The sequence below is a fragment of the Nicrophorus vespilloides genome, unplaced genomic scaffold (assembly GCF_001412225.1).
Source record: "Nicrophorus vespilloides isolate i.1.1-1 unplaced genomic scaffold, Nicve_v1.0, whole genome shotgun sequence".
NCBI classification, from domain to species: Eukaryota; Metazoa; Arthropoda; class Insecta; order Coleoptera; family Silphidae; genus Nicrophorus; species Nicrophorus vespilloides.
This window is the reverse complement of record NW_017095992.1, coordinates 2,692-29,825: the sequence shown is the minus strand read 5'-3', so window position 1 is coordinate 29,825 and position 27,134 is coordinate 2,692. Positions and strand designations below refer to the sequence as shown.

The 27,134-nt window shown below is 27.2% G+C and overlaps 1 protein-coding gene across 2 annotated transcripts; it reads left to right on the top strand.

Moving 5' to 3' along the window:
- Positions 1-1,121: 1,121 nt before the first annotated feature.
- Positions 1,122-24,049, top strand: LOC108569077 (metabotropic glutamate receptor 8-like). 2 transcript variants are annotated; one of them, XM_017930473.1, is made up of 2 exons: positions 1,122-1,747; positions 23,980-24,049. In XM_017930473.1, exons 1-2 carry the CDS (start codon positions 1,379-1,381, stop codon positions 24,007-24,009), a joined length of 399 nt encoding a protein of 132 aa, XP_017785962.1. In that variant the 5' UTR covers positions 1,122-1,378; the 3' UTR covers positions 24,010-24,049. The 2 variants fall into 2 exon arrangements, with proteins under 2 accessions (XP_017785962.1, XP_017785963.1); XM_017930474.1 differs by lacking the exon at positions 23,980-24,049 and adding an exon at positions 2,563-2,613.
- Positions 24,050-27,134: the final 3,085 nt, after the last annotated feature.

Here is a 27,134-nt window from a genome sequence, read left to right as displayed (position 1 = left end):
AAAATGAAAATTTGTAAGAAAATTGTATACAAAGAAAATTTGAATAGTCCGGATTCATTATTCGGTTTGAAAATTGTAAATGAAACTAAATTTTAATTGACAAAATATAAATAAAATTTGTGATTAAAATGAAAATTTGTAAGAAAATTGAGTAGAAAGAAAATTCGAACAGTCCGGATTCATTATTCGGTTTGAAAATTGTAAATGAAACTAAATTTAAATTGACAAAATATAAATAAAATTTGTGGTTTAAATGAAAATTTGTAAGAAAATTGTATACAAAGAAAATTTGAAGGAAATCGTAAATGTGTAAACAATTAGTAATAATTGAAGACTGTAATTGATAGATGAATAATCAAAGATAATACAAAGTAAATGTGCAAAGTGTATGTTATGATTAGTCAGGAATTATAAAATGCGTTTGTCATGCATTGTACTTATTAATAGTGATAGGAATGAAAGAAACAATTAATATTGTATTAAAAGATATTGATAATCTGATGAATCATTAAGATTTTTTTAATTATTAGTAAAATATGTAAAAATGTAATGAAATTGAGCAAAAACTAAAATGTTGTTTGATATTTTTTATAAATATATTATGGAATATATGAATGTATAACTTATTGTAAGCATAAATTGGATTTCTGATTGGGAGGAAATGTATTTTGGAATAAGAAGTTGTCGGGTAAACAAGATTGGATATTAGGTTTTAAGAGGTTTGCGATTATGAATGTGTGGAGCGAGACGAATTAATGGATATTGACATGGATGTGGTGATTACAAATGCAATGGAGGATATGGGGAATGGGCTGTGGAGATATGTGTACGTCGTTAATTTATGTCTTAATTCGAAGCCGAGCGATGATGATTGGAATTTCAAGTGGATTGCCGATGGCGTGGATTATCGAATATCGGGATTATTCTCGATAGGGTTAAATGTCTTAGGTGAATTTCGGGGGTGCATGCGACGGGTACTCCGGATCTTTGGGTCGACGGCGGCTGGCGTCGCGGCGCTCATCCCATCCCCATGGAAACTGAAGTCGCCTCCACGCAGGCCCCAACCGAACGAGACTATATATACTAGTTCCGCGTGAGGAGGGATAACCAGTTTAGCGCACTTCTTCTAATCACAAGCATCGTGGTTGAACGAATTGCCGCCAAAGTGAAAGTTTCGAACGTACTTGAGACCATTCCTTATCCACCCCCTCAAGGGACTACTCATAAGTGTTGAACAATACAAAACCACAATGGATTGAAGTCCTTTGCGTACGTGGAGAAGGCTTAGGCCACCAAAGTGTTTTGCACCGTCGGCCAAGAGACAATTCATTGGTTAGGTAATTGATAATCTTAAGACCTATCTATTGGGAAAGCCATCATGAGGCCGGTGGCGTTGGTGCCACCGCTGATGTTGCTTCTGGCAGCATCAGTCCTCTCGCAACCAGATAAGGACCTGGAGACGTTGCCCGAGAGGAAGCTCTTGAGGATCAATGGGGACATTATCCTGGGTGGCATCTTCCCCATGCACGAGCAAGTCAGCGGGAAACCACATTCCCCATGCGGTGCCGTCAAGGAAGAGAAAGGTGTGCAGCGTCTGGAGGCGATGCTCTACGCCATCGACGAGATCAACAAAAGCCCCGACCTGCTGCCGAACATCACCCTGGGTGCCCTCATCATAGATTCTTGCAGCAGTGACACGTATGCCCTGGAACAGTCCATGGAGTTCGTTCGGTCCTACATGAACCAAGTAAGTACCAATCCCCAAACCTGCATGGTACACATCTATCATTCATGTCAACGACATCCCCGTTAACGAAACGTAAATTTCGGATCTCAAATTTGATGTATGTGTCTCCGATTATTAAATCAAGTGGTATTGGAGGCACGCCTAATTTGCACGCCTATACTAGACTATTTCATATAACGCATATTTAGATTCATATGTAGATTTATTATATACACACCTATATACAAAAAAAATATAAGTATGTATATAAATAATTAGAGTAGTTCATTAGTTAATAAGCAAGAATTAAACATCTTCAGCTTCGTAATAATATTAATAAAGTAGATGAAACCTACTGAAGCAGTTTAACTAACAAAACAAGAAAACCATAGTAGGTTCAATTGCTAACCGAAAAAAAACCTTAGATTGAAATTCTTTTTTTTTTTATTATTATTTCTAATTCTAATTTATAATGCGAACCAAAATTACAAAATCCAATTGGCTACGAAAATTGTCGCGTTATTGACGAATTACAAATACCATCGGTATTGCGACGAAATCAATAGAATTACTACAACCTAACCTAATTTGAAATCTTCACTGAAAAAAATATAAATAAATTTAAAAAAAATGAAGGGATGATGTTGTCGTTGTTAAAATGAGAATAATATAATGTATATGAGTATATTGGAAGATGGATTGCAAAATACAGCTTTAAATCGATGTCGCTCTGTGTCTTATTATGTATATGCTATGCGAATGTTTCCTTACCTGTATTTCGTTTTCTCTCTATATATATATTTTTTTCTGATACTAATGTTTTGGATATATTTCAGTTAGCGATATAAATGCAAAACTGTCGTGTTCTTAGTTATACCTGCCAAGAGGACCAAATAGATCTGCCATCGATTTAAGCAGTTATTACCGAAGTTTCTAAAAAAAAAACCAAAGTTTATTATTCATATTCTCGGAGATGGGGGGCGATTATGTAATTTGATTGAGCGATTGGGGATGATGCGCGAACGAATATTTCCTTCCATTAATCACGTAAATTAACGCGCAAAAAAAATATCGCGAAAAGAAAACAACAAATAATATGAAGATGGAGAAGACGCAGAAGATCAGCGCACTTACGTGTAATTATATAGATAGATAAATTATCGTAACAGTAAAATTGGTTATCAATCAACGTGATTTTTTTGTCGTTCATTGACAAGATCGTTATGATCTTTTGCTGTTAACGATAACTCATGGAGACGTTTTTTTTTAAATTTTTTTTTTGAGACATGCTGCAAAGGACAAAATGGGACAAAATTAATACAAAAAAAATTGTTTGCCACTTACGCATTTTCCTCTTCTATTTATTTCTCTCACTTGTCTTCTCTCTTGTCGTTTTCCTTAACACATCGAAGTGCTTCACCCTTTTAAGTTAAATAGGAGAAATAAACATCCTTAAACTAATAGCGTCCTAAATCGTCGACCGGCATAAAACCGCTTGATTATACGATGGTGAGTATTGTGCGGAAAGAGGGGGAACCCTGTAACAAAAGACGAGAACATTTAAATTCGTCGGAGCCAAAAGGGCGCACAGCACAGCAGGAAACGCAAACTCCACGCAACCGGGCGCCAAATTACGTAATGGCAACCACAGCGGCAGATCTGCACGACACCCGTTCATTGTCTTATTATATTGTCACATAACACACACATATATACACACATACAAACATATATAGATACACAGACACAAATAGAATGCACGAATGAAGTTATAACAAAAGCAACTTACAAAAAACACTTACTAACAGCTTATGTCCATATATTTTGTTTTTATTTTCTGAATGATGATTATTATTGTTCTTGTTGTTTCTTATTCTTATTATTATGATTGAGCAAATAAACAGAAATAGCTGTGCTTTTTTCACCTTTTCCCTATCAAAATTAGCAGCAACGACGGGGACACGTGCAGCAAGCAGGAAGATCGAATCAAATCATCGTAGCTACGAGCTTCGCAGCACCAGGCTTTGGGTTTTCTTTTTGCTTTTCAATCATAATTATTGCTATTCATCGGACAGGAATTCGTGCACATCAGAGTTGCTTGACATTTTTTTTTATTTATTAACCCATTCCCGGGAATTCTCGGGACTAAAGACATAAACTGGTATTTTTTAACAAAAATAAAAAGAATTATAAAAAATGGAAATATAACAAATAGCAAACTAAATATTTATTAAATAGATATAAAAGAAACATAATAATATATGAAATGTATTTTAATTTTTGTTATAAAATATGGTTTTGTAGTAAAATTCCCGGGAAATTTCAACAACCCTAGTGCACATGAAGAATATGAGTAAAGAAGAGAAATCATAGATGATCATGACTTTATATATTTTAGATTTTTATATATGGATTAGAATCATCATCAGCTTTGTTACTTAGACATAGACATAAAACTAAACTAAGATAATCCTAGTTGAAAGATTAATTAAGTACGTTTTTTTTTCTTTCTCTAGTGGCTATAACTAATTATTAGTAAATAAAACACGAATTTTTTAAACATAAGTTAGATTAAAAAAAATAAAACCGGACTGTAGTAAATCAGGATTAATTGAAGCCTCACTGTGCAGAATATTGCTATATATTGATTGGAATATTACAGATGCTGCTGTATTTTCATAAACAAATAACAAAATTTATTGCAACGAACATAAAATTACATAAATAATTGGAGACACATTTTCATATTTATGATTCTCAAACGTCATAAGTTTTACTATAAATATATAAAGTATACCATGTTATAACTGAACAAACTTTTCCGTTTACGATATTTATGAATATAAAATTATTATCCTCGAAAACGTTCTCATTCGTATATATTTCTAAAAATCAATATCTAATACATACAAAGTGAAGACAATTAGTTTGGACATGCTTATATAAAATGAAATACACCACTACAAAAATTAATCAATTATATAATTAAATTAATATCAGTAATTGGTGTAATATTACATAAATCATGACGTATATATTCAATGTATATTTACTTATAATTAGCATATAAATATAACATTGGCGTTTTCAAATTTATCGTTGCAAATGATTATATAACATGATTATAGTCGAGTTTCCTATTTCAATTTACATAATAAATACTATTAATCTTTTGTGTTTGATTTTATATAAAGGAGATGAATAATATGGTAATATGATATCGATATCCGTGCTGCTTTTGTATCTTTGATATTGTTACATAATCGCATCCCGATTAGTTTTACATTGTTCGGTTACGGATATTAAGTATATTTTGTGAAAAAAAAAACTTACTATTAACGTCTAATACACATTTATTTTTAATAAATTATTTTAATCAAAGTTCTAACTTTAAAATAAAAANTGTTTTGCGAATTATGTCAATTATACAAATAAATAAAACAGAAGTACTACCTTTGGGTCAAAATGACCCTATTATAAAATTATTAATTTTTACAACAAACACTGATTAATTCTTATTATTTAATGGATTTAGCATCATGATTTTATTACTCAAAACAGTCTAAACATTTTTTTTAACGTATTTCCTATAGACGAATCACTTTGACCCGAAATATACTTTATAGTATAATAAGAACCTAACGCCGCGACTGATTTATTACTACTGAAAAGAAAATACTAGAACAGCTACAACAAATATCAAGTGGGTCACTTTGACCCATCCGCAGTACTTACGGGTTAAATAATAATAATTGTTAAAGTAAATACTATTTGAACAAGTAATATATTTTGTTTTGTTTTTGTAACAAATGGTTCTAATAACGTTAGTTAAACGTACGAGACAAAGATGAATAGACCGAGATCTTCCTGTCCATTTAATACGAATTGAGCGAAAGAGAGATACACTAATGCACTCTGTACAACAGGCCAATGCCTAAAGGCCACTTTGTAGGGAGCGATGTTTCTATGCAATTGATTTTGTAAAGCAAAATAAACATTGCGTTATACAGACTTCTCACATTTTGCGGGAAATTTAAAATTACAATCAAGTAAATATTTGTCTAAAACTAATTAAAAACTAAATAAATTCAATGACTAGTGAATTATGAAGATAATATTGTTTTTTTTTTGTATACGTTTTTTTAAAGATTTTAGTATACTACCAGTATTGATTATTTGTTTATTTTAATATGTAATATTATTTTTTTTTTCAACATAGAATTTTTCCCGGGAAATTTGTAATAAGAATAACGGAAATTTTCAAATTAAAGGATATTTCCTCTTCCCTGGACATTTCCTAGAAAATTATATTAATGCCCCATTAGGCAATGCCCCATTTCGGCTTCGATTTGTCTAGATTCAGTACAGATCGGTAAACTAAATCCTCGAATAGTCCGGTTTTAAATAACTATGCGAGATATTGTTGTATAAGAAATTTTGTATGGATCAGAAAAAAAAACTAGTATTACGAAAATAATAGAAACCGTTTTGAACTGGAGTCATATAATTGAAAATTATTGGTTATTGATGGCCCAAATCCTGTATAAATACGATTAATTCCAATACAAAATATGGCTTTATATCATTTGTACCAGCATTTGGCATTTAATTAATCATTTAATGTATACATAATTAGAGTGAATCTACACTTTTCTATAGGAAAATGCTAATTACAATGCATTAGTGATTTTCCCTTTGAATGCATCTGCAGTTAAGTAAATACTAAGCTTTTACATCCAAAAAATGGCTATTTTTATTTTTATGTTCAAATAAAATGTATCAATTTGTAAATGAGAATTGTAATGAAAGTAGGCTGGTTACGATGGAAATATTACAAATAGGACAATTCTATTCTTTATAACTTCACACAGAATGTATAACTAGATAAATTAAATTGAATTGCATAATTGGCATTTCAACCTATCGTTTTTGTTTTTTGGGAGTAAAATATTTTAATTATTATAAACATTTCCCATACGTTTTCTGTTCCCGGGAAATGGAAAATTTGTAATAAATATAACGGGAATTCTCTTAACATTAAGGACTATAAAATAAATTTGAAATAACTGAAGTTTTTCAACTCGGAAAATTAAATGGAAAATTAACATAAATTGTAATTAAATTTCTTTCAGTATTCAGATAATCATATTTTTTGTGGATAAAAGTTCTTTTTGTATTTTCATTCTTGACATTTATTCAGTATTGACATATCAAATTTTATTAGTTTTTTATTCCGAATGTTACATGAATAATAAATAGTTCCGAAAACTGAATGTCATGTAAACCACATTTCGTGATATTAATTTTTAATGAATCAACAATTATTAATCGAGTGATTATACCGAAAGGGAAAGAAATCAATAATCACATAATCGTATTCCAATTTAGATTATTACAACATCATTATTAAACAAATATTTCAATTAATATCAATAAATAATGAAAATTGTTACATCATTACTAGGGTTACTGAACCGGGAATTCCCTGAACAAATTTACCGGGAATTTTGGAAAAATTATGTAACTTATATTATTATGGTAGTATTAATATTTAAATAAATAAATTCTAAGAATTAATTAAATTTTGTAAATTTAAAATTATTTAGAATAATAATTATTTTAAAATCTGTAATGAATACAAAATAATCATTCTGAGAATAATTTTCTTTATTAGTTTCACATGAAATTGTGACAGTTTTAATTAGTATATTCGAAGAAGGATTTCATTGGAAATGAAGTAATACTTATTGGAAATGGTCCAATTATTTCGAATCAGAGGATTACCATCATTTAATTATTACCGTAGAAATATTACAATGCAGCTTGAATACTTTTGAAACCTACAAATATTATAACAATGATTTTCACGTTATACGATGAGTTAACAATTCCCTCTTTAATCCATGGATTATTGTAAGAATAGGCATTATTTTCCACAATACGTTAATTGTGAAATCGAACAATCCGGATTCACTATAGTCCGGTTTGAAAATAAACTCAATTTTAAATGAACAAAATAAGAATATAGTATGCATTTATGATCGTTTTATTAACTTGATTAGTTCGGTTTCAAATAGTCCGGGATATGAGCGAATTTGTACTATGGTAGATATTATTTTCTTCGTGTTACTTTTCGACAGGTTTTAAAGATTTGATTTATTTTAATTAATATTCTTATAAAGTTTTCCACAAAATACATACAGTAAAATTGTTATATTTTTGTCTGAGTTTTGGGGATAACTTGTCAATTACCATATTTGTCATATTGGTAGAAAGGTATTTGAAATAAGCAATTTTTGAAAATTCCTTCAATTACATCAGTATTTATAACCACTTTTCATGCAGAATTTACGCTTTATAAAATACTGATGGTGGAGGCGCAAGGTTGTAAAACTTTTCGACATTTTGGAAAATTTTAAAAGAATTTTTACATTTTAATGTGAAATTTTAAGTTAAAAGAAAGCATATATTATTACAATACATTTGATTGTACTAAAAACTATTATTATAGATCTATGTAAGCATATTTTTTGTGTTTTTTTTTTTTCATTTCTAGATATTTTCTTACCTTATTTATCTGTAATTATTTTTCATAGCTGAATTGAATTACTTTTATAAAAATTACTCACCCGGACATAACTTGTAACTATTGATGGAAAATGGAATTTTTTGAGGATTTTCTATTGTTTGATTGTTATATTATTTTTCTAACTATACAATTTTTGTTTGTTTATTTATTAGTTTTTGTTAAGTTTTGATATACATTTGAAAATATTAAAAATTATATATAATCTGCTCCACAAATCCTTGAATGAATACCTGTATTGAAATAGCATTATTATAAATATGTTTTAAAGATACTTGTAAAAAAAAGAAAAAAAAAATTAAGAATAACATTTTTTTGTACTAACGACTATAATATTCTATTGATAATTTTTGTATAAATACTTTGCTTTATGCAATATTTAAATAAAAAATAATGAAAATATAAGTTTTGAAAGAAAACTAAAAAAATATAATATTGGATGTTATGTCAATCTTTAACGAAAGTAATGATTGTGGTAATTTTATTAATACATGACAATATTTCATAGAATGGAGCATATTTATTTTTTTTTTCAGGGCTTTGATCAATTGTTCTTAGATTTACTCTGCGATAATATTTTTCATTTAGGGATGATTTGTCAATTAATTTCATCTCTGAGAAGGAATTAAGTCTTATTCTAGAGAGATCAAACAAATTTGAATTTCTGTTACGTGAATAGAAAAAAAGAGGTATTACAACCTGTAGAGACACATTAGTTACACTTCTCCATTATCTACAAAATCCATATAACGTTAGTGAAATCATTAAGTTATATGGACTAATGTTTCCAAATTATTATGATTGAAATTATTTTCAATTTTTGGAAATTTTGTATGTAAAACAAGTTTTTCTATATAGTTTTCTAAGGAGTAAATTTTATTTTATTATAGTTTTATGCAATATACAAGAATTTTTGAAGTGAAAATTGGAAAATCCTTTTTGTAGAATAGTTGAGATTCGAAAATGTTTTTTTTTTAAGTAGTTTTATTTATTAATTTTGATTAATTTTGAGTTGTTGATGACTTATTGATGAGTTTGTTAATTACGTTGGAAGAATTAATAAGGAAGGAAGACTAATTAAAAACAACGAAATTAATTGTAGTAATTAAATCATATAGTTCAGTTAATTTGCACCGATTATCGTTATTAATATTGCGTTGGGGATGACTTGTTGATGAGCTTGTTCATTACGTTGGAAGAAATAATGAGGAAGGGATGCAAAAACAACAACAACAACATAGAACGTGCAAATTGTTGTAGAATTTGAATCTTACCGCTCATTGATCCAATCGCGTGGAAACCGGAAGTAACGGCACTCGAAGTAATTGAAATAAGGCACCAATGCAGACGACTCGGAGACGGCTGCTGCTTCGGAGACTGTGGTTGGGGGAGGGGGATGACACTGTCGGTTGTCGTGTCGTCTGCTGCACCTGCGACCACAGAGATGACATGGATGGTGACGTGATGATGCGCCGGAAGTGCAGCCGGCACTGACGGAAGTGCGGCTGTCGATTCTTAACGTGCAGCATGCAGTAAATAACTGATAAATGCGCCCCCGAACGCACACTTTATGCACATATTCGCGCGCACTTCTCTAACATCCGTGCGTCGTTGCAAAACAAAATGCAACTGTCCAGATTGATTTTAATACTAGTATCGCTTCGTACAGGTAAACAACCAATTAGTACCACTATTTGGTACAATAAAAAGAATAACACCATATGATGAATGTTCGCCTTTTTTATTGGTTTAATTTTTTTTTGTTTCACTACCAGTGTTTTGAATTATTCCCTTTTTCATAGACATTCCAAATTAAAATTTCCCGCCTATTGAGTGTTTAATACATAATTATTGATGTATGAGACAAATAACTATTGATCCGTACCCTTTAGCCCTTACTATACTTTCAATTTCGTACATTCAATATTTGTATTGCAATCTTTACGCAATCTTGATCTGAGTGGTCTCCTCTATGAGATCAAACCAAACTTGATTTTATTTATTTTATCAGCAAGATGAAACCATCAAATTATTATAGATGAAAAACCTATCCTAATACCATTTCAATTTGGAATTGAATTCTACACTAGAATTGTTTTTATTATTTTACAATTGATTGTCCTATAATTCATAATGAAATTGTATAATTGTTGCAATAAATATTATCAGTTTTCTTAAAAAAAATATACAAGAGTTTATTGGAAAAATTAAAAATAATATTTGGAAACAGCTTTTTACAGCTAATTATTACTGATTTAGTGAAGGGACATAACATTTGTAATTCAAATGATATATACGTTGTTTAACTTACGTAAACTGTCAAATTAAACGTACACGGTGGACGCTTCTTGGGGTTGAATAAGTTTAATTTAATTACATACAGTTTTTGTTATGAAGAAAGTTTTCATATTAGAGTTTTAGATACTCACTTGAGGACGTGCCAGATTTTGTTTAGATGACTTTAAGCAATTTTTATTATTAAAAAAATGAAATAATTTATTGATGAAAAATATTACATACACATTTTTTATCCACAACTGATTGACATCCAACCATAACTTTTAAAACTGGAAAGATGGGAAAATGTACCTGCTTCATACAGACTGACTATTTGTAAAAGCATATTACGTCATTTTTGAGCAATGCGTTAAAGGATTAATAACCAAATATTCTTAAAAAAGCCAAGCAGACGCCACGCGAGTAGTGGTTTTATAATAATTTACATTATTTACATTTTTGAGAAAAAGGTAGTTTCAGTGATTATTATGTATATAATGAAATTAAAATCGTTTATAGATATAATTGCTCAATGATTAAGTATAAAGCAAAATGTTACGTACATTATTGTTAAAAAATGTAATATTATATTTTATCATTGATCTTTCATCCTTTTGCATCCTTTTATATTACCCGATATTTTGATACAGAAATAAATACTATATTTATACGAGTCGCTTTATATCGTTTGTGAATATATATACATATAGGATTAATTACTTTTATTAATTACATGGCGTTTGATGAAAAGCAATTATTATAAATAGTGTTTATACTTTGAACAAATATAACATGCGCTTGAAATTAACAATTTGTTTGCATTTTTTTTGTACCTCAGTCAACATCAATTAATTTGCCTACAGCAATACAATAATCAGAATAATACAGAATTTTGATTTAACAACTTAATTTTTGTACTTTTTGCACTGTTTTTTTCTATGAAAACTTATATACTTTTTTTTTGTAAAAAAAATACATATAAGAAAGGTCATTTAGCAAAACCTTTAATACATTTTGTGTTTATATAACATAATTAATAGTTACTCACCAATATATTTTATAAGATGATAGCCATTCATGAAGTTTCTTGAGGTTTCTCTAGGTATAAGCGCAGCATCTTCATCCTTCGTATTTCTAAATTAGTCTTAGATTTTAGAGTAGAAGTAGGAACCACTGCTGGATTCCTAACCAATAAAACCTCTCCCGTTTTTCATCAGTATCCAAGTCCGGTGTTTTGGTATATGATAACAACCCTGACAAGTATCTTCCTATGATATCACAGCTCTCTTGAATTGTCAAAGTCTCTGGTTCAAGCAATTCACCAAGATTTACTTGTCCATCTGCACCATCTGAAGAGCGACTGCTTTGGGTTGTCATCTTCTTCGTATTACCAGCATTTTGCATCCTAAGAAGTTTAATTAGAAGCTTATTTCAATGTTTACTATTATTATTACGACGCATTTATTATAGTTCTTTTTTTTGAAATTTTTCGGAGCAATGAACAAAATGAAAATTTGATAACATATTTTTTTTATATTTATTAAATAAATTTAATACCTTAATTAACATTTTGTAATGTATCCAGAGTTTAAAACTAAAGCATATATTTAATTAATTCTGCACATATTAAATATTTGAATTTTAATTAAAAATAAAATATACAAAACTTAATTTCCATAAAGCAATCTTGCATTTGCTTTTCATGGATTTTCTTTCCATTACAATTTTTTTGTTACAGTTGGAAATTTAACACGCTTGAATGAGATGTATAATATTTTCAAGTAAAATATTTAACATTTGCACAAAAAACTAACGTGTGCCGAGTAACATTAAAATAGAGATAATTAAACAAAAAAATATTGCATCATCCATTGCATCATGTTTAAAAAAAAACTTCCTAAACTATTAATTTACAGGTTTGTTGCAGTTCATTAAAGTTTTTAAAATCATAGTAAGTCAACTTTAAAACCATGTCCGTCTTTGGACCGCAAGCGTAAAATATTTTGTCGGATATATACGACATAGGACTGCAAATGAATAAAAACAAATGATACTGGTAAATCGATATTTTAAAAATAAAACTTTGTTTTAGTTGAAATATCAAGAATAGTATTAATTGAATATTCCATTCCGGTCACTAATTGCCAATTAACCTTACAACAAAACTGTTTTTCCTGATTTAATTAATATAAATTTATTTTGTGAATTTAATATTAATGAGAAAAAAAATCAAACAAATTTTTATAATGAAATTGTATTTTACAAAAAAAATGAATATTCAGTTTATTTTATTTAAAAAAAGAACTTTTTTAATATAGTAAAAATTAGGACTTAAATATTTGGCAGCAAATGTGGAAAATATTTAAAAAAAATTCTTAATGCTGTTACAACCTAATTTTGTAAATTGATAATATTTCAAGTGAATATAAGAATAATTTTAAATCATATGGTTGAAGCAAGTTGTAAAAACTAAAAGTTAATCAATTCAAAAAAAACTTACCAATTTTTCTCTAATCTAAGAGTTATAATGTATTAAATAATTAATTACTAAAAAAATCGAAGAGAGAAAAACTTACCATTTGCTGGTTTATAATTATTTAAGAGATATAAATATTGCCTAATTAAAAATTGATGTAATTAGTAATTTCAGAAATCATTTCTATATTAATATATTATGTCAATAAAAAAAATAATTAATAAAACTAAAACAATTGAAATTAAAAAATATATCATTTATACGATTATAACTTAATTAATAAATATCGATTTTGTTAGCATAATCTTAACACTTCGTTATTAGCGTGGCGTCTGTGAGACACCGGTAGATACCATACTCAATCTAATCAATTATATTTATATAAATTAAACACTAACGTTATATTGAACGGTGTCTCTCAGAAGCCAAGCGAGTCACGATGTTACGAAATGCCTATTTGCAATTTAAAATTTAAAAAATACAGGTAATTAAAGTAAGATTTACATTTCTATACTAATTGATTGTATAAATAAATATATATCTCATTATAATTTGTACATAACTTTAAATAAATGAATTAGTTTTGGATATAAATTTGATAGAAAAAAAACTTACCAATTATGAGTTAGATATTTAAAAAACGTCTTACCAAGAAATAATTGAAAGACATAAATAGTTTTGAAATCAAGAAAATATTTAGTAGCAAGAATTTACATTTCTTAATAGAATTTTAATGATTTTTAAAATACTTGCTAATAATAAATCTAATTTTATTACAACTTACTGTTGTGCCATATTAATTACATAATAAATTATTTAAAAAAATATTAATTATGTACAAAAGTAATATTTTATTATTATCAAAGACGAATTCAGATTAACAGCTATGATGATTGTATCTAAATTCAATTAAAAAAGTTTTTGTTTTAAAATAAAACTTACCAACATATTGAGATCCTTTGGATTATCATATATAGATTACAATGAAATTTCCTTCCAATGGGTTTAAGGATTATTATTATTTGAGCAGAGATATTGCGATTCTTTTGAGTATGTGTATTAGCTGCTAAAAAGGATTATAAAGTTTTCCGTATTATCCGTCCATAAAAGTTATTCATTAAAGGAAATTTCATTACTTTGTCCTATAATATTATTATAATCTATTTTTTTCTACAATCGTTCAGCTAATTGAGATAGAAAATAAATTACTAATTGATAACTTACTTAAATATAATTTTGATTTAATTTAGATACAAGCAAATGAAAAAAAAAATATGCATTAAAAAATAAATTACTTAAAAAACATGGATGTTTCATAAATTCAAGCAAAAACAATAAAAATCTTACGTTAAATTAGAAATAATGGTGAAATGATGAAATTATTTAATTAAGAAATTGATTTATATTAGAAGAATATTTAATTTATACAATTCTATGTTAGAACATTTTCTTGATATTACATAAGAAATTCGAACATTAATTGGATAAATGCATTAGATTTGTTGGTTTACTAATAAATATTAAATTAATTAATAAATTTTAACGTAATTAATTATATACATAGTCAATTTGTGATTGTTTATTTAGTAAAAAAATATTTTTTAATAAAAGTTGTAAAAATAAGTTAATATTTTCTATACATTTTATTTGATATTACAATGAATTATAATTATTAAATGAAATTTGATATGATTTCATTTTATTTGTGAAATATAATATTATATATGTATAAAATTTAATGCAGTGTTTATTTTAAATATTGATTGAATCAATGTAATAACTTGCAAAATATCTATAACTCACCGTTAATTGGATTATATTTCAAAGAATGGTTGTGAATTAGATACAGTTTCCATGAAGATCATCAGTCGTTGGTGGATATGAAAGAATAAATCGTAATTAAAAAGGATACAAAGAAATTTTAAGTCAAAGTTTATAACTCACCATTAATTTGATGAGATTAACCACAGTTTTCAGGAAGATTATCAGAAGTTGGTATATATGAAAAAATAAATCGTAATTAGAAAGGAAATTTTAAGAATTAAATTTCTATAAAATCTTGAAATTTAATTCTAAAACTTACACATTTTATAGTTTTACCATTAATTGAGATTTTCAAGAAGGTAATTTAAAAATCATTGTGAATTGAAGAGAGCTTCAAAAAAAAGATACAAAAATTAAATCGTAATTAGAAAAGGATTAAAAATTCTGCTTTAATAATTATAATTGTTAATTAAAAGATTTATTAATGCTTAAGGATTAAGGACGAAAGTTCCATATAAAAATAGTAGTTTTACTTAAAATATTAAAATAAAGAATATACATACTGACTTTCTGGTTGAGGCTGTTTTTGTTCCAATTTGCTACACCTCAAGGATTAATACTTGAACATATCCTAAATCTTTAAATATTATGTAAATATTATCAAAGTCATTTACATCATATACAGTAGACTTCTGTTTAATGTATAAAATCGCGTTATAGGAAATCGTGTTACACGATAATTTAGCTCATATAATGCTGATAATATAAATGACTAATGTCACGTTATATAAAAAAAAGTCGTGTTATTGGAATTCGCATTATACGGGAGTCTATAAACGAAGAGCTAAAATAGACTTGATTTACACAATACTAGTTGTTTTTATATGAGTGATTACTCCAATTTTCAGAATTTATTAATTAAATATAAAATAAAATCTATAAAGAAAAGTAAAACTCATATGCATATGATCTTGAAAAACGTTAATATTTTAAGTTGTTTATTAGTTCTGTAGTTTTCATATGCGTTGACGTATCTCGAAGAGAAGAAGTAGAAATTAGGTACCAGTAATGAATAGAATGAAAAATGCTCAAGTTTACTAAATTAACCTGACATATTAAATTCCATGCACCACCAATATCTAATTGAATGATCCTAAACTAAAAGAAATTTAACAAAATATAAAATATTGGTGGTTTTTAACCCTGCGTCTATCGTCCTATATTAAAACTATAACAAATCTACAATTTAAAATTAAAAAAATATAATTTTAACAACAATAAAAATATTTATTATTATAGGACTTTATAATTTTTATACATATATTTTTCTATTTAAATATGAAAAACAACATTATTATTTAAGTCAAGATTTTATAATCAGAACGATAAACGTAGGATTATTTTTTTTTAATTTATTCTTTATAAAACAAATTATAGTTTTATAATTAAAGTGTATGGAAATTTGCAAAACGAAGTAATAATTTTATTTAATTTGGATTATCTAAAAAAAAAAGAATTAGATTAAGTGCAAAGTTTGGAAATGAATAAAATCAAATTGAATTACATAAGAAAAAAATAGAATCAAATTGTGTACTCGATTTTTTTTTATACAAAATAAAATGATTGGAAAAATTTAATGAAATAAAACTTCTAGCACTTTGGAATTTACAAATGATTTCATTAATGATGAATGAAAGGTATCCATTTGGAAAGAACAAAACAAAAAAAAGGAAAGAAGAAACGAGTAATTTCCATTTGTCAATTAAAAACATGCGTCGAAATGAAAATCAATTCCGACCGAACGGATGAATGTTATTTTCAGAAGTGCAAAGTTTTTTTCTTGTCTTTTTCCCCTCCGTGAATCCGTGCGTTATTTTCACCCAATACCAATTGACGTTCTTCTTCTTTTTTTTTATTGTCGCACCCCACGGCCGTCGATATTGGAAAAATTCTAATTGCAAAAGTTATTTTTTGCCAGTCGATCGTGATTCGATTACAAACTTTAAATTAGTTAGTGTGTTGTCAGGCGCGAATCTTCGCAGTAATAAAATGCATATACATGTATGTATATATATATAAGACGTGTTATATATATATATAATTTACGTATTTACACGAATAATTCTATTTTTGTTGAACCCAATTATTATTGGCTTTTTTATTGGCCGATGCGACGGGTACATGAATTCAGTCGTCGTATGAAGAAAAACATAATTGGATGATCTTAGTTATATAATAGAAGAAATCATAAACATTTGTTTAGGGCCCTCAAGTAGCAAAAATAACTGGAGTCTAGGGCCCACAACTTTATTAATGTGGTCCTCCAAAATTTGAACAGGGGGTTATACTATAAATTCAATAAAATTTTTCTTTTGAACAAAAGTCCTTTTTCCAGGACAATATATTACACTACTTGCTATTGACAGAGCACATCAAAGGCGAATAGAAATCAAATAAAATTTTACTCCAACAATATTTTTTTGCTCACTTATTTTAATATATTCTAAGACTGCGTAAATCCATATATCTCAGATTTCTTCTACAACTTCCAAAATTGCAGCTGATTCATTTTTCTGTTGTCTATTAGTTTAAATCTACAAGAAATATACATATATTATTACTTAAGTTGTAGGGATAAAAGGATTAACTCAATAAATTCAAAATTAAGATATTTTTGTTAATTATTAAACTTTCAGTACAAAACATTTCTTAACTTATAATATTGAATTAAGAGAAAGGTTTTTATTTATTCTACAATAAAACACACAGAAATTGCAACTAAACTTTTAATGATTATAATATTATTACAATATAGAAGGAACCTTCCGAATTTGGCGGTTATACAATAGTTAGAGAATCTTAATATTATTATTTTTTTGTTAATTAATAATTGATCGTTCAAGAGAGAATTTTTGTAAATTTCGCAAAAGTTATTTTAATTACCATTAGTTTAAATATATTTTTACAAAATATTTATCCAGCATTAAAAGTTTTACTGGAAATATAAATTTGTAAAAAAAAGCTTATATAATTTTGAAAATACTTTATTTAGCTTATATTTATTTATATCTTTTTTTTTATCAGAATTTAATTTGAAATTGACATTTGAAATAATTTTAGGTTCCTTCCTAATAATTACGTAACTTTATTTCAATTTTTTCAAGAGAAATAATTTTTGTAACTATTAATTGCGTTTATATAATTATTTACCCTGTTTTTTTTTCTACGACCTTAGGTTATTTTTTCAGATAATTTTCATTTCATTTCATTTTTTCGTTCCATTATTTCTCTTTATTATTAAATGCGAGTCAAAGTTTTGCTGTTATTATTACGAAATTGTTTACAATTGCAATTAGATCTACAAATGCGACTTCAACAAAAAGTTATGCAATTGTTGCTTTTGTTGTTGTGCGGAAATTTTTGTTGTTACAATAATGAAATAATATCTGAAAAAAAATCGATTTTTAGGTCTCAATCAATAATAAAATCATATTGTTTTACAATAAAAAGCATTTTGTGCCTTACTTAGAAGGATTTATTTTTCTTTGGATACATGGCTTTAACTAAAAAGAAAATATTAAAAATTTAAGTTAATTTTGTCTTTTCCATGCTTTTCAAATTAGATATTACGTAAAAAAATTGTGAAATAATAAAAACTTAGAAAATAAAATGTTTGAAAGTGAATAAGTTTTTTTTGCTGGTTCGAATTTTATTGGGAAAATAATAGAATTAACTAATGAAAAGTATAAATTACACATTTTCTTTTGTTAAATCGCCGTTTTTTTTAATGTATCTGTTCTTTGTTGGTATTTGCATTACGATCTTATTCAAGTTTTTTTTTAATTATTTTTGTTCTTATTAATTTTTCATTTTCTTTTTAATATCGAGTATTTTCAAAGTCAGATGTTTGGCGTAATTTTGTTACGGGTATTTTGATGCAAGTTCAGACGCAGCGGTAAAGCGGCACTTCTAAAACACTTTCGATTTTTTTTACCATGTTTGAAATGTAAACTAAAAGATTTAACGTTTTAAAGAAAAATGTGTTAACTTAAAAAGTGTTTTAGTAGACAAGCATGAGTCATAAAAAAATATTGATTTGAGTTGAAAATTTTGATAAAATATCATAAATAGTTTAATTTTCAATTGAAGAAAAAATTTGAAACAAACTAATATAGCAATTATTAGAATTTGAATAAAGCCAATATTGAAATTATAATGGTTAATTTCATTTTGAAAAAATACTACTAATTATTTTTTTTAGTAAATAAACAGAGTTAAACATCTTAGAAATTTTTTTGGAACTAAAATTTATTCAAATTTTATTAAAGAAACTCAGGATATTTTGAACCCTGTCTAAAATTTACATATATAATGAAAATAAATTTCAGCTAAACAAATATGAACATTCACTTAATTAATTTTATAGTTGACATTAACACTCATTAATATTATTTTTTTTAAAGATCTTTTAATGATCATTTATGATGTGCAATAATGATAATTTTTAATACGTAGCGATATTTGTGAGCAAAATATCGCTACGTATTAAAAATTATCATTGTTAAGTTATTAATAACTAGTGTTGCTGAATAAATTTGCCGGGAATTTTGGGAAAATATATAGTCAAATGTCACTAAAAATATCCAAAAAAATGTAGGGAGATTCCTAAAGATAAATAAATGTCTTCAAAAAGCATTAATTCATTTTAATATGGTTGAATTATGGAGAGAAGCAAATATTCTCTCATTCAAAAGTAGCAGTTACGAGAATTCCCGGGATTAGCTTAAAAAGTTGTCTCGTGTCCCGGGAATCAAAAAAATGTTGATACTGAGCAACGTCTTTGGTTTTGCGAACATTATATGTAGTATAATGTAAGTCTCACATATGAGTATTTAAGTTTAAAGACGACTTAAATATTAAATTTTGATTTTTTAGTTAATAATTAAGTTGAACATTAAGAATTATTTGACAGGGACCATATACTAATGAAATGTTTTGTGATGCTTTTTTTTTGTTATAAAAATGGATTTTTTTTTACTATGATATGAACGTTCACGTTGAAATGAGAAAAACATATTAAGAAAAATGATATGAGAAAATATAAAATGAATTATGGACATTAAGCTAAACTAGACACATTAAGTTAACAACACATCTTATTATTAAAGTAATAAACAAAGATCAATGTCCATTCACATCATAGCTGTACCACAAACAAACAATATTGTCCAAACCTTGTTACTTTCCTAAACCTTTCCTCGATGTCTTTGCTTATTAAAAAAAAATGGTTTTGACAATGACAGAAAATCTTTGGTCAGATGTTACTTGCAGTAATTCACTGACCAAAAATTCTCTGTCTTTTCAAAACGGAACTACATTTTGTAGTATTGACCTATTAGCCTAGGCCTAGGCAATATTTAATGAGAGACCACAATGTTCCTAAACCGAAAATGATGAAAACAAAAATCATACAAAAGACTCGATGCAAGTTTACAATGCACGCTATTATTAGCGACATTTTGATGAAATTATAAGGTCGCAGGTCCTCCTGATGATGAATTGATGATATTTGTGTTAGGGGTAGTTGGGATGTTGAAGTTGTCTTCTCACATTTCAGTGGGGATGAAGATATTGTTGTTTTTTTTTGCGTGTGGAAAAATGTTGTTAGCAGGAGGCCTCAAGAGGAATTGGAATTACATGAAGTCCATTCCTTTCTCTACAGCTGATTACTCTTTAACAGGTGTTTTTTTCGGCGTTTTTAATAGTATTATGGCTATGACTACTAACAGAACGAGCATATTTTGTGTAGTTCGTTACTGGAAAATATAAAACAAACACACAAGATATCATATACTGATCAGTATAGATATTTCATTTTTTTTTGAAAAAATAGATCGGTTTTTCAAAGATTTTAGTTTAATGAATTTTCTCGATTTTTTATGATTTACCTCTAAATTGTTACAGGAAAATTTAATATAAAGTTTAAATTAATTTTAATTTAAAATCAAACATAAATTTATAGAAATTTTTTAAAAATTGAATCGCTGTTATTTTTTTAAGATATAAATACGTTATTTTACAAGGAAATTATTTGTATTCTAATTTAATTAATTTTTAGGAAGATCAAAAACAAATGGATTTTGTAAAGTTTTTAATAATTAATTAATTATTTTACGTCTAGAACAAAAAAAAAATATAAAAAAAAATACGAGAAATGAAAAAAAAATAAAATTATAAATATTTTGTAACAAATCAATAAATTTCCTTAGTAAAATCTGGTAAAAAGAAGCGTAAAATCGAATAATTTTGCTACAAAATTAAATTAACACTTAAAAAAATTACAATTAATACAAAGTTTATGGGAATATATAATTTTTTGGAAAGAGAAAATATATTAGTAGAAATGAAAAAAAAACATATAATATACATATTTAAATGTATATTTTACGCTGAGAAATCATCATTAAATTAGAGATTTTTTTATGGACGTGATTTATTTAAAATTGAATTTACTGGAAACATAATTATAATAACATTTAAAAATTATTCACTCTTTGAAATTCTTAGTAAAATCAATAAAAAATTATAGAATTGTAAAAATGTAATTAATTTGCGAAAAATCCGCATTGCAAAAGCGCGAAATAATTCTATTTCTCTCATAAATAATTTTATTTTATGGAAATACAAAGTCGTCCGTGGAAATAAAGAAGTTAAAGAGGAATTTAATTTTTATGTTGGAAATAAATAATTAAAAAAAACATTTTTGATGAAAGTTTGTACAAGTTATGTCGACTAAAAATTAATAAATATAAATATAAAAACTAAATTTAAAACTAAAAAGTATTTAAATTTGGATTAGATTTTATTTAAAGTGTGAATTTAATTTGCATAAAAATTTTCGAGAAAAAATATGTTAAACATTTTATTTTTTCAGTCTGAAAAATAATTTAAAAAGTAGTTTAATTGTAAAACAAAATTGCTTTAAAATTATGTTTGATGCAAAAATAAATTCTAAGTCCTGAAAGTGAGGGAAAGCTCGGAAAAATCGTATTGATTGAAAGCAACACGTAGGACTTGGCGCGCACAATGTGGAAAATTCGGTAGAATAAAAAGAAATATGAAATGCTTTAAATATAATCAGGTGAAAATCCTACCTTTTCAGTAGAAAATCGGTGCACAACACGTAGGCTCTGGAACAGAGGATGTGTTCACTTGTCAGATCTGGTTGTTGTGGAGTCGAGCGTCGACTGGCAGCGGACGGAAATGCATCAAGCATTTATATACTAGTGCATCCCTGGAAAATGAAGCAACAAAAACAAAAATCTGGCAATGTTTTGAAAATTCAAATTTGGCGCAAATGAAGTATTACGCGGGCGCTTAGATTTGTACGTCATTGTACATCCCCAATAGCCTTTCCGGAAATCACACACACTCACATGAGCTTGGACATACACGTATGCTGGGATGTTTTAATAGTTACCTATTTAAATTACCCGTTGACCAGGGATTCTGCGCGTCCCGTTTCTATGGATATCTTCGACTCCTCCATTTCGAGCCTGCATCCGGCTGTTACAAGTTAATATGATCCGTAATGCACCCATATATTGTGAGCACTATCGCCGGTACTTCGACAGGTATCCCCAGTTATCCCCAGATATTCCTTCCCCCCGATACGTCTGATCAATGCATCTCGCTCGCTCGCCATCATGTACGCATTTCATTTAAGAAAACGCTGTTCATCCTCCAATGTAGTTGTTATATAAGAATTATATAAAGGATTCTCTATATGAACCCGGCGCATCCGCACGACAAAAACAACATCTTAAGAGGTATAATACACAACAATGGAATACTATGAAATTCCAATCATAAAATTTGGTTTTAAATCCAATTAATTCTAAAAATAAACTTGCATAATTTAATTCTTATAATATTTTTATATTTAATATAATTTCAATTACAGTCGATTCTGCTTAATTCGGCCACCGGCTATCCCGCTTATTAGAGACAAATCCCACAGAACGGAAACAAAACCGAGGAAATAACAAAAATTTATTCTGCTGTACAATATTCTGTTTTAACGTAATTGATATCAATATACAACTATAATCTCGCAAAAACAGAAAGAAAACCACTTTGAACATTTTTAATTTAAATTTTTATATCATTTTCTATTATCTAGTTCTATAAATTTTTATATTATGTATAGTTTTGTGACTTGTTTTATATTGTGCAATTCATTAAATAAAATATTTCAAAACACTAATCCTGTAAGTTTTGACGAACTTTGGATAATTGGGACAACATTTTATAGTCCGGATTTAGCGCAATCACCTGCATTTTATTTCTATTAATTACACATTCTTCTTTTTTATCGTGGCCAAAAAATATTTCATTATTGACGGATTGCATATAATAAATAAAGGTTAAACAAAATGCACGGGACCAAAAAAAAACAACATATTACATCATGGATTTTGTTATGAAATGTAATGATATAGATATGTCCAATTAGAAAAAGACAACTATTTTATCCGTCGCTGCAATTCATTTATTTTATCATGAATAATAAAAAAATGTTTTTATTTATTTAATTACTCAATGTTTCTTGATGTATCTCACATCATAGATTAATTTGTTATATAAGAAATTCTATAATTTATATACAAACATGTGAAATTAATAATGATTTATTTCCAAATTTGCCGTCGCATTCGCACTTACGTTATATAAATAATTGTACATTATGTACCACAAATAGATTATGTAAAAATAAATAATTAATATAATTGATATATGTATTTAATTGATTAAACATGGATTAAAGTATTATGTAATTAATATAAAATTTTGTATAAAAAATATATTTTTTTTCAATTGTCCGTCGCATCCACTACAAAATTAATATTATGTAATTAATAATACTTACAGTTTTCTTAACTTCAATACAAAAATCAATATGGATTAAGTATTATATACTTTCATTTAAAAACAAAAGAAACTATTCATTACTACACGCCACATAAATAAAAATCTTGATTGTGGATAAATACACGATAAATTAATGTAATCGAATTTCCTATTAATTACATGTAATTTTAAATAATTCTGTGTGATTTTTTTTGTATTAAGTAATGTTAATTATTTCAGGTGCTTACAACTTACATAACTCTTATGTAAAAAGAATATGGACAACGTTAATTTAAAAAAAATCAAGATTAATGCATGTTTTTTAATATTTTGTAAATGTTGATTTTTATTTTGTAAATAATTTCATGCATGTTTTATATTTTATTTGTTATATTTTTTTTAATTGTCAGTTACAAACATCCAAATATTAATTGAGTTGGAAAAGAAGAAGACTTTGATGGAGAAATGAATTGGAAAAACATGTTTTTTTTTTTGTTGAAATAAATGTTTTTAATATAAATACAAAAACATAATTAAATGTTATTTAGTGCTATATTTTTGTTGTTTTATATAATTAAATCTAATTTAATAATAATGTGAGTATTTTAGATATGTTAGAAACTAATGGAATGAAATAAATTTCAAATGTAAATTGTATTCAATTATTTGAATAATTTGTTTGATTGAACTTTAAAATGGAATAATTATTTCTACGTCTATATTTGGTGAAAATGTATTTAGTGAACAAATGCGAACTGCCAACGGCAGGAAACGGAATTGTCCGTTAATATGTGATTTAAACTCAATAAAACGTACGAAGCGCGTTAAATTTAGCATTCGCACCCCTTCCGACTGTTTAATTCCTACTTAAAATTTGTTAATTGTATAACTGCAAATACTATACAACATCAAATTAAGTAACATTAATATAATATATGTTTTATTTTCAAAATACATTTATTTACTTAATAAATATTTTGTACAAATTTTCATTAAATGTTTGAATTTAAGTAATTTTTTAGTCAAATATGACAAGAGTTAATAAAATGACAAAATTAAAGTGTATTCAATATGAAATTACAAAATAAGTGTTTATGTAGTCAACATTTTGCAAGGTTTTGACTATTGTATTAACCCTTAGTTACTCGCGTGGCGTCTGAGAAACTCGGTTAAATAAAACGTTAGATATATATTGTCAGTCAGTATGAAGAATGTACATAGGTCGAGGTTGTCCCATCTTTCCAGTTTAAAAGCTATGGTTGGTTTGTACTGACTGGCGTCTCACAGACACAAGTCAAGTTTATTTTCTATCAAGTAATAAGTAAGTTGAATACCGAATTAAGACATACGATTATCTTCACATATAAGCTTAATCTATTTGGAATCGAAGCTTCTATAAAATAATCCATTTATATATATTCATATACTGCAAAACATTTTTTTTAATACATCATCAATTTTTTTATAATATCCATTAGTTTAATGGCGTTGCCCAAATGAATGTCATGTCATGATTAATTGATGTTCATATTTCGAATATTTTAGTTTATTTTTTTTTTACATTGGCAAAAATCAATAATTACTATTTCAAATACACTTTGACTTTTTATTATTTTTGTATATTTAATTTCAAACATTTTGGATGATTTTAATATATAATCTACATAATCATTGTGATCAATGTAAAAAATCAAGTATTATGTAATAAGAACATTGGGACAAATGCTGGTAATAGGTTTAATATATGGTCAATAGATAATTAACAACAATTAATATTGTGCACTATTGACACACCTACAGCCGGCATTACATAATTCGAACAATTGACTACGAACGCATATATCCCCCCAAGTGTGATCCGTTACGGTGTGAAGCAATTGTGGTTAATCTAAGCTTACCAGTGCATTCTCACACAGCAGCTATGAACAACGCAAACTATTATATAATGCCTCAGACATTGAATGTAACTGCGTAACATGTTTAGCGCTAATTATTACATAAACAACTAACCATGTCATTTTTTGAAGTTTGTCTTTAAAAACAGATTCTAGCCCGCTTATTTAAAAAATCTAGAAGCCATAGATCACAATTAAATTGGGCCACCGTCTGTCCCGCTTATTAGGGACAAATCCCATAGAACGGAAACAAAACCGAGGAAATAACAAAAATTTACTCCGCTTTAAAGTGATAAAAAATCTAGAAGCCATAGATCACAATTAAAAAAAATAGACCGTTTATTAATTAAAAAAAAAAACAATGTACAAGCTTCTAAAAGATATATACAATGGATCCTCGCTTAACGAGCACCTCGCATAACGAGCAAAATTAATTGTACGAACAATGACTCGCTTAACGAGCAACGTTTCGCATAACGTCGTCACTCGTTGAGAAGAGAAGTCCCGGATTGCGCGCCTTCTACATCATTCAAAACTTGTTTACACATATTATGTGTATTTTTGAATATATTAACCATCTTCGATTTTCTTTGTCATCTTTATTTAAAGCGGAATTGATGTGATTTTTTTTTTGTGCAAAATTTAATAACACTGGTATGTCTCCGAATAAAAAGCTAAATAATAAAAATAAACATAGGTATGAAAAGCAAAATCACGAAAAATCGAGACCAAGTTATACTTTTTTTCTCCGGCATGGAACTGATTAATGCAATTTACATTGGTTTATATGGGAAAACGTGTTTCACTATACGAGTAAAAATCCGGAAATATTATCGTCAAAGCTGTCAAAATCAATACGTATAGAATTTGTATTTTCACTGATTTGCATTTGCTTTTCATTACGATAATCGAGCTTTTTGATTAGTTTCAATTCAGTCCATAAAATAAATTATATATTTCATAATAATATTAATAATCCACATTTCTATATATTTCCTAGTTTATTTATAAATTACGAATTGTTTCGGAAACGTACACGAATTGTCACAGGACACCAATATATAATTAAATCAAGGAGAAATTTCACATACACAAATATATTATAACTGGAATTCATGAGCTTCGCTAATAAAATTACACGAAACGTAGAGATTCATTTCGTATTAATAAGGGAACTTTTAATTACAATCATTGTTTCTCGTTACCCGTTCACAACTACCTATACATATATTTTGTTTTTTTATAGTTGGAGGATGAAAATAATGAACTAATTAAATGTTTGCTTATTATCTGTGCGAAAAGTTACATTTATGTTAATTCAAGCGATACACGTGTTTTCGTTAATTTAATTTATGTTAAACGTACAAGCTTTGGCTTCCGCTTTTTTTTATTCGCTCTCGCTAAAATAATTAGTTTGTAGTATATTTCACTTGTTAATTGTAAAATAATAATTAACTGGAGAACATCAAAACGTAGCATTTACATTATATTTTGAGCATA

Excerpts from the sequence above, each read along its gene's own strand:
- LOC108569077 (XM_017930473.1), top strand. The coding sequence starts at position 1,379 with ATGAGGCCGGTGGCGTTGGTGCCACCGCTGATGTTGCTTCTGGCAGCA. Across the intron at positions 1,748-23,979 it reads TTCGGTCCTACATGAACCAA|GTGCTTACAACTTACATAAC; the intron begins GTAAGTACCAAT and ends TAATTATTTCAG.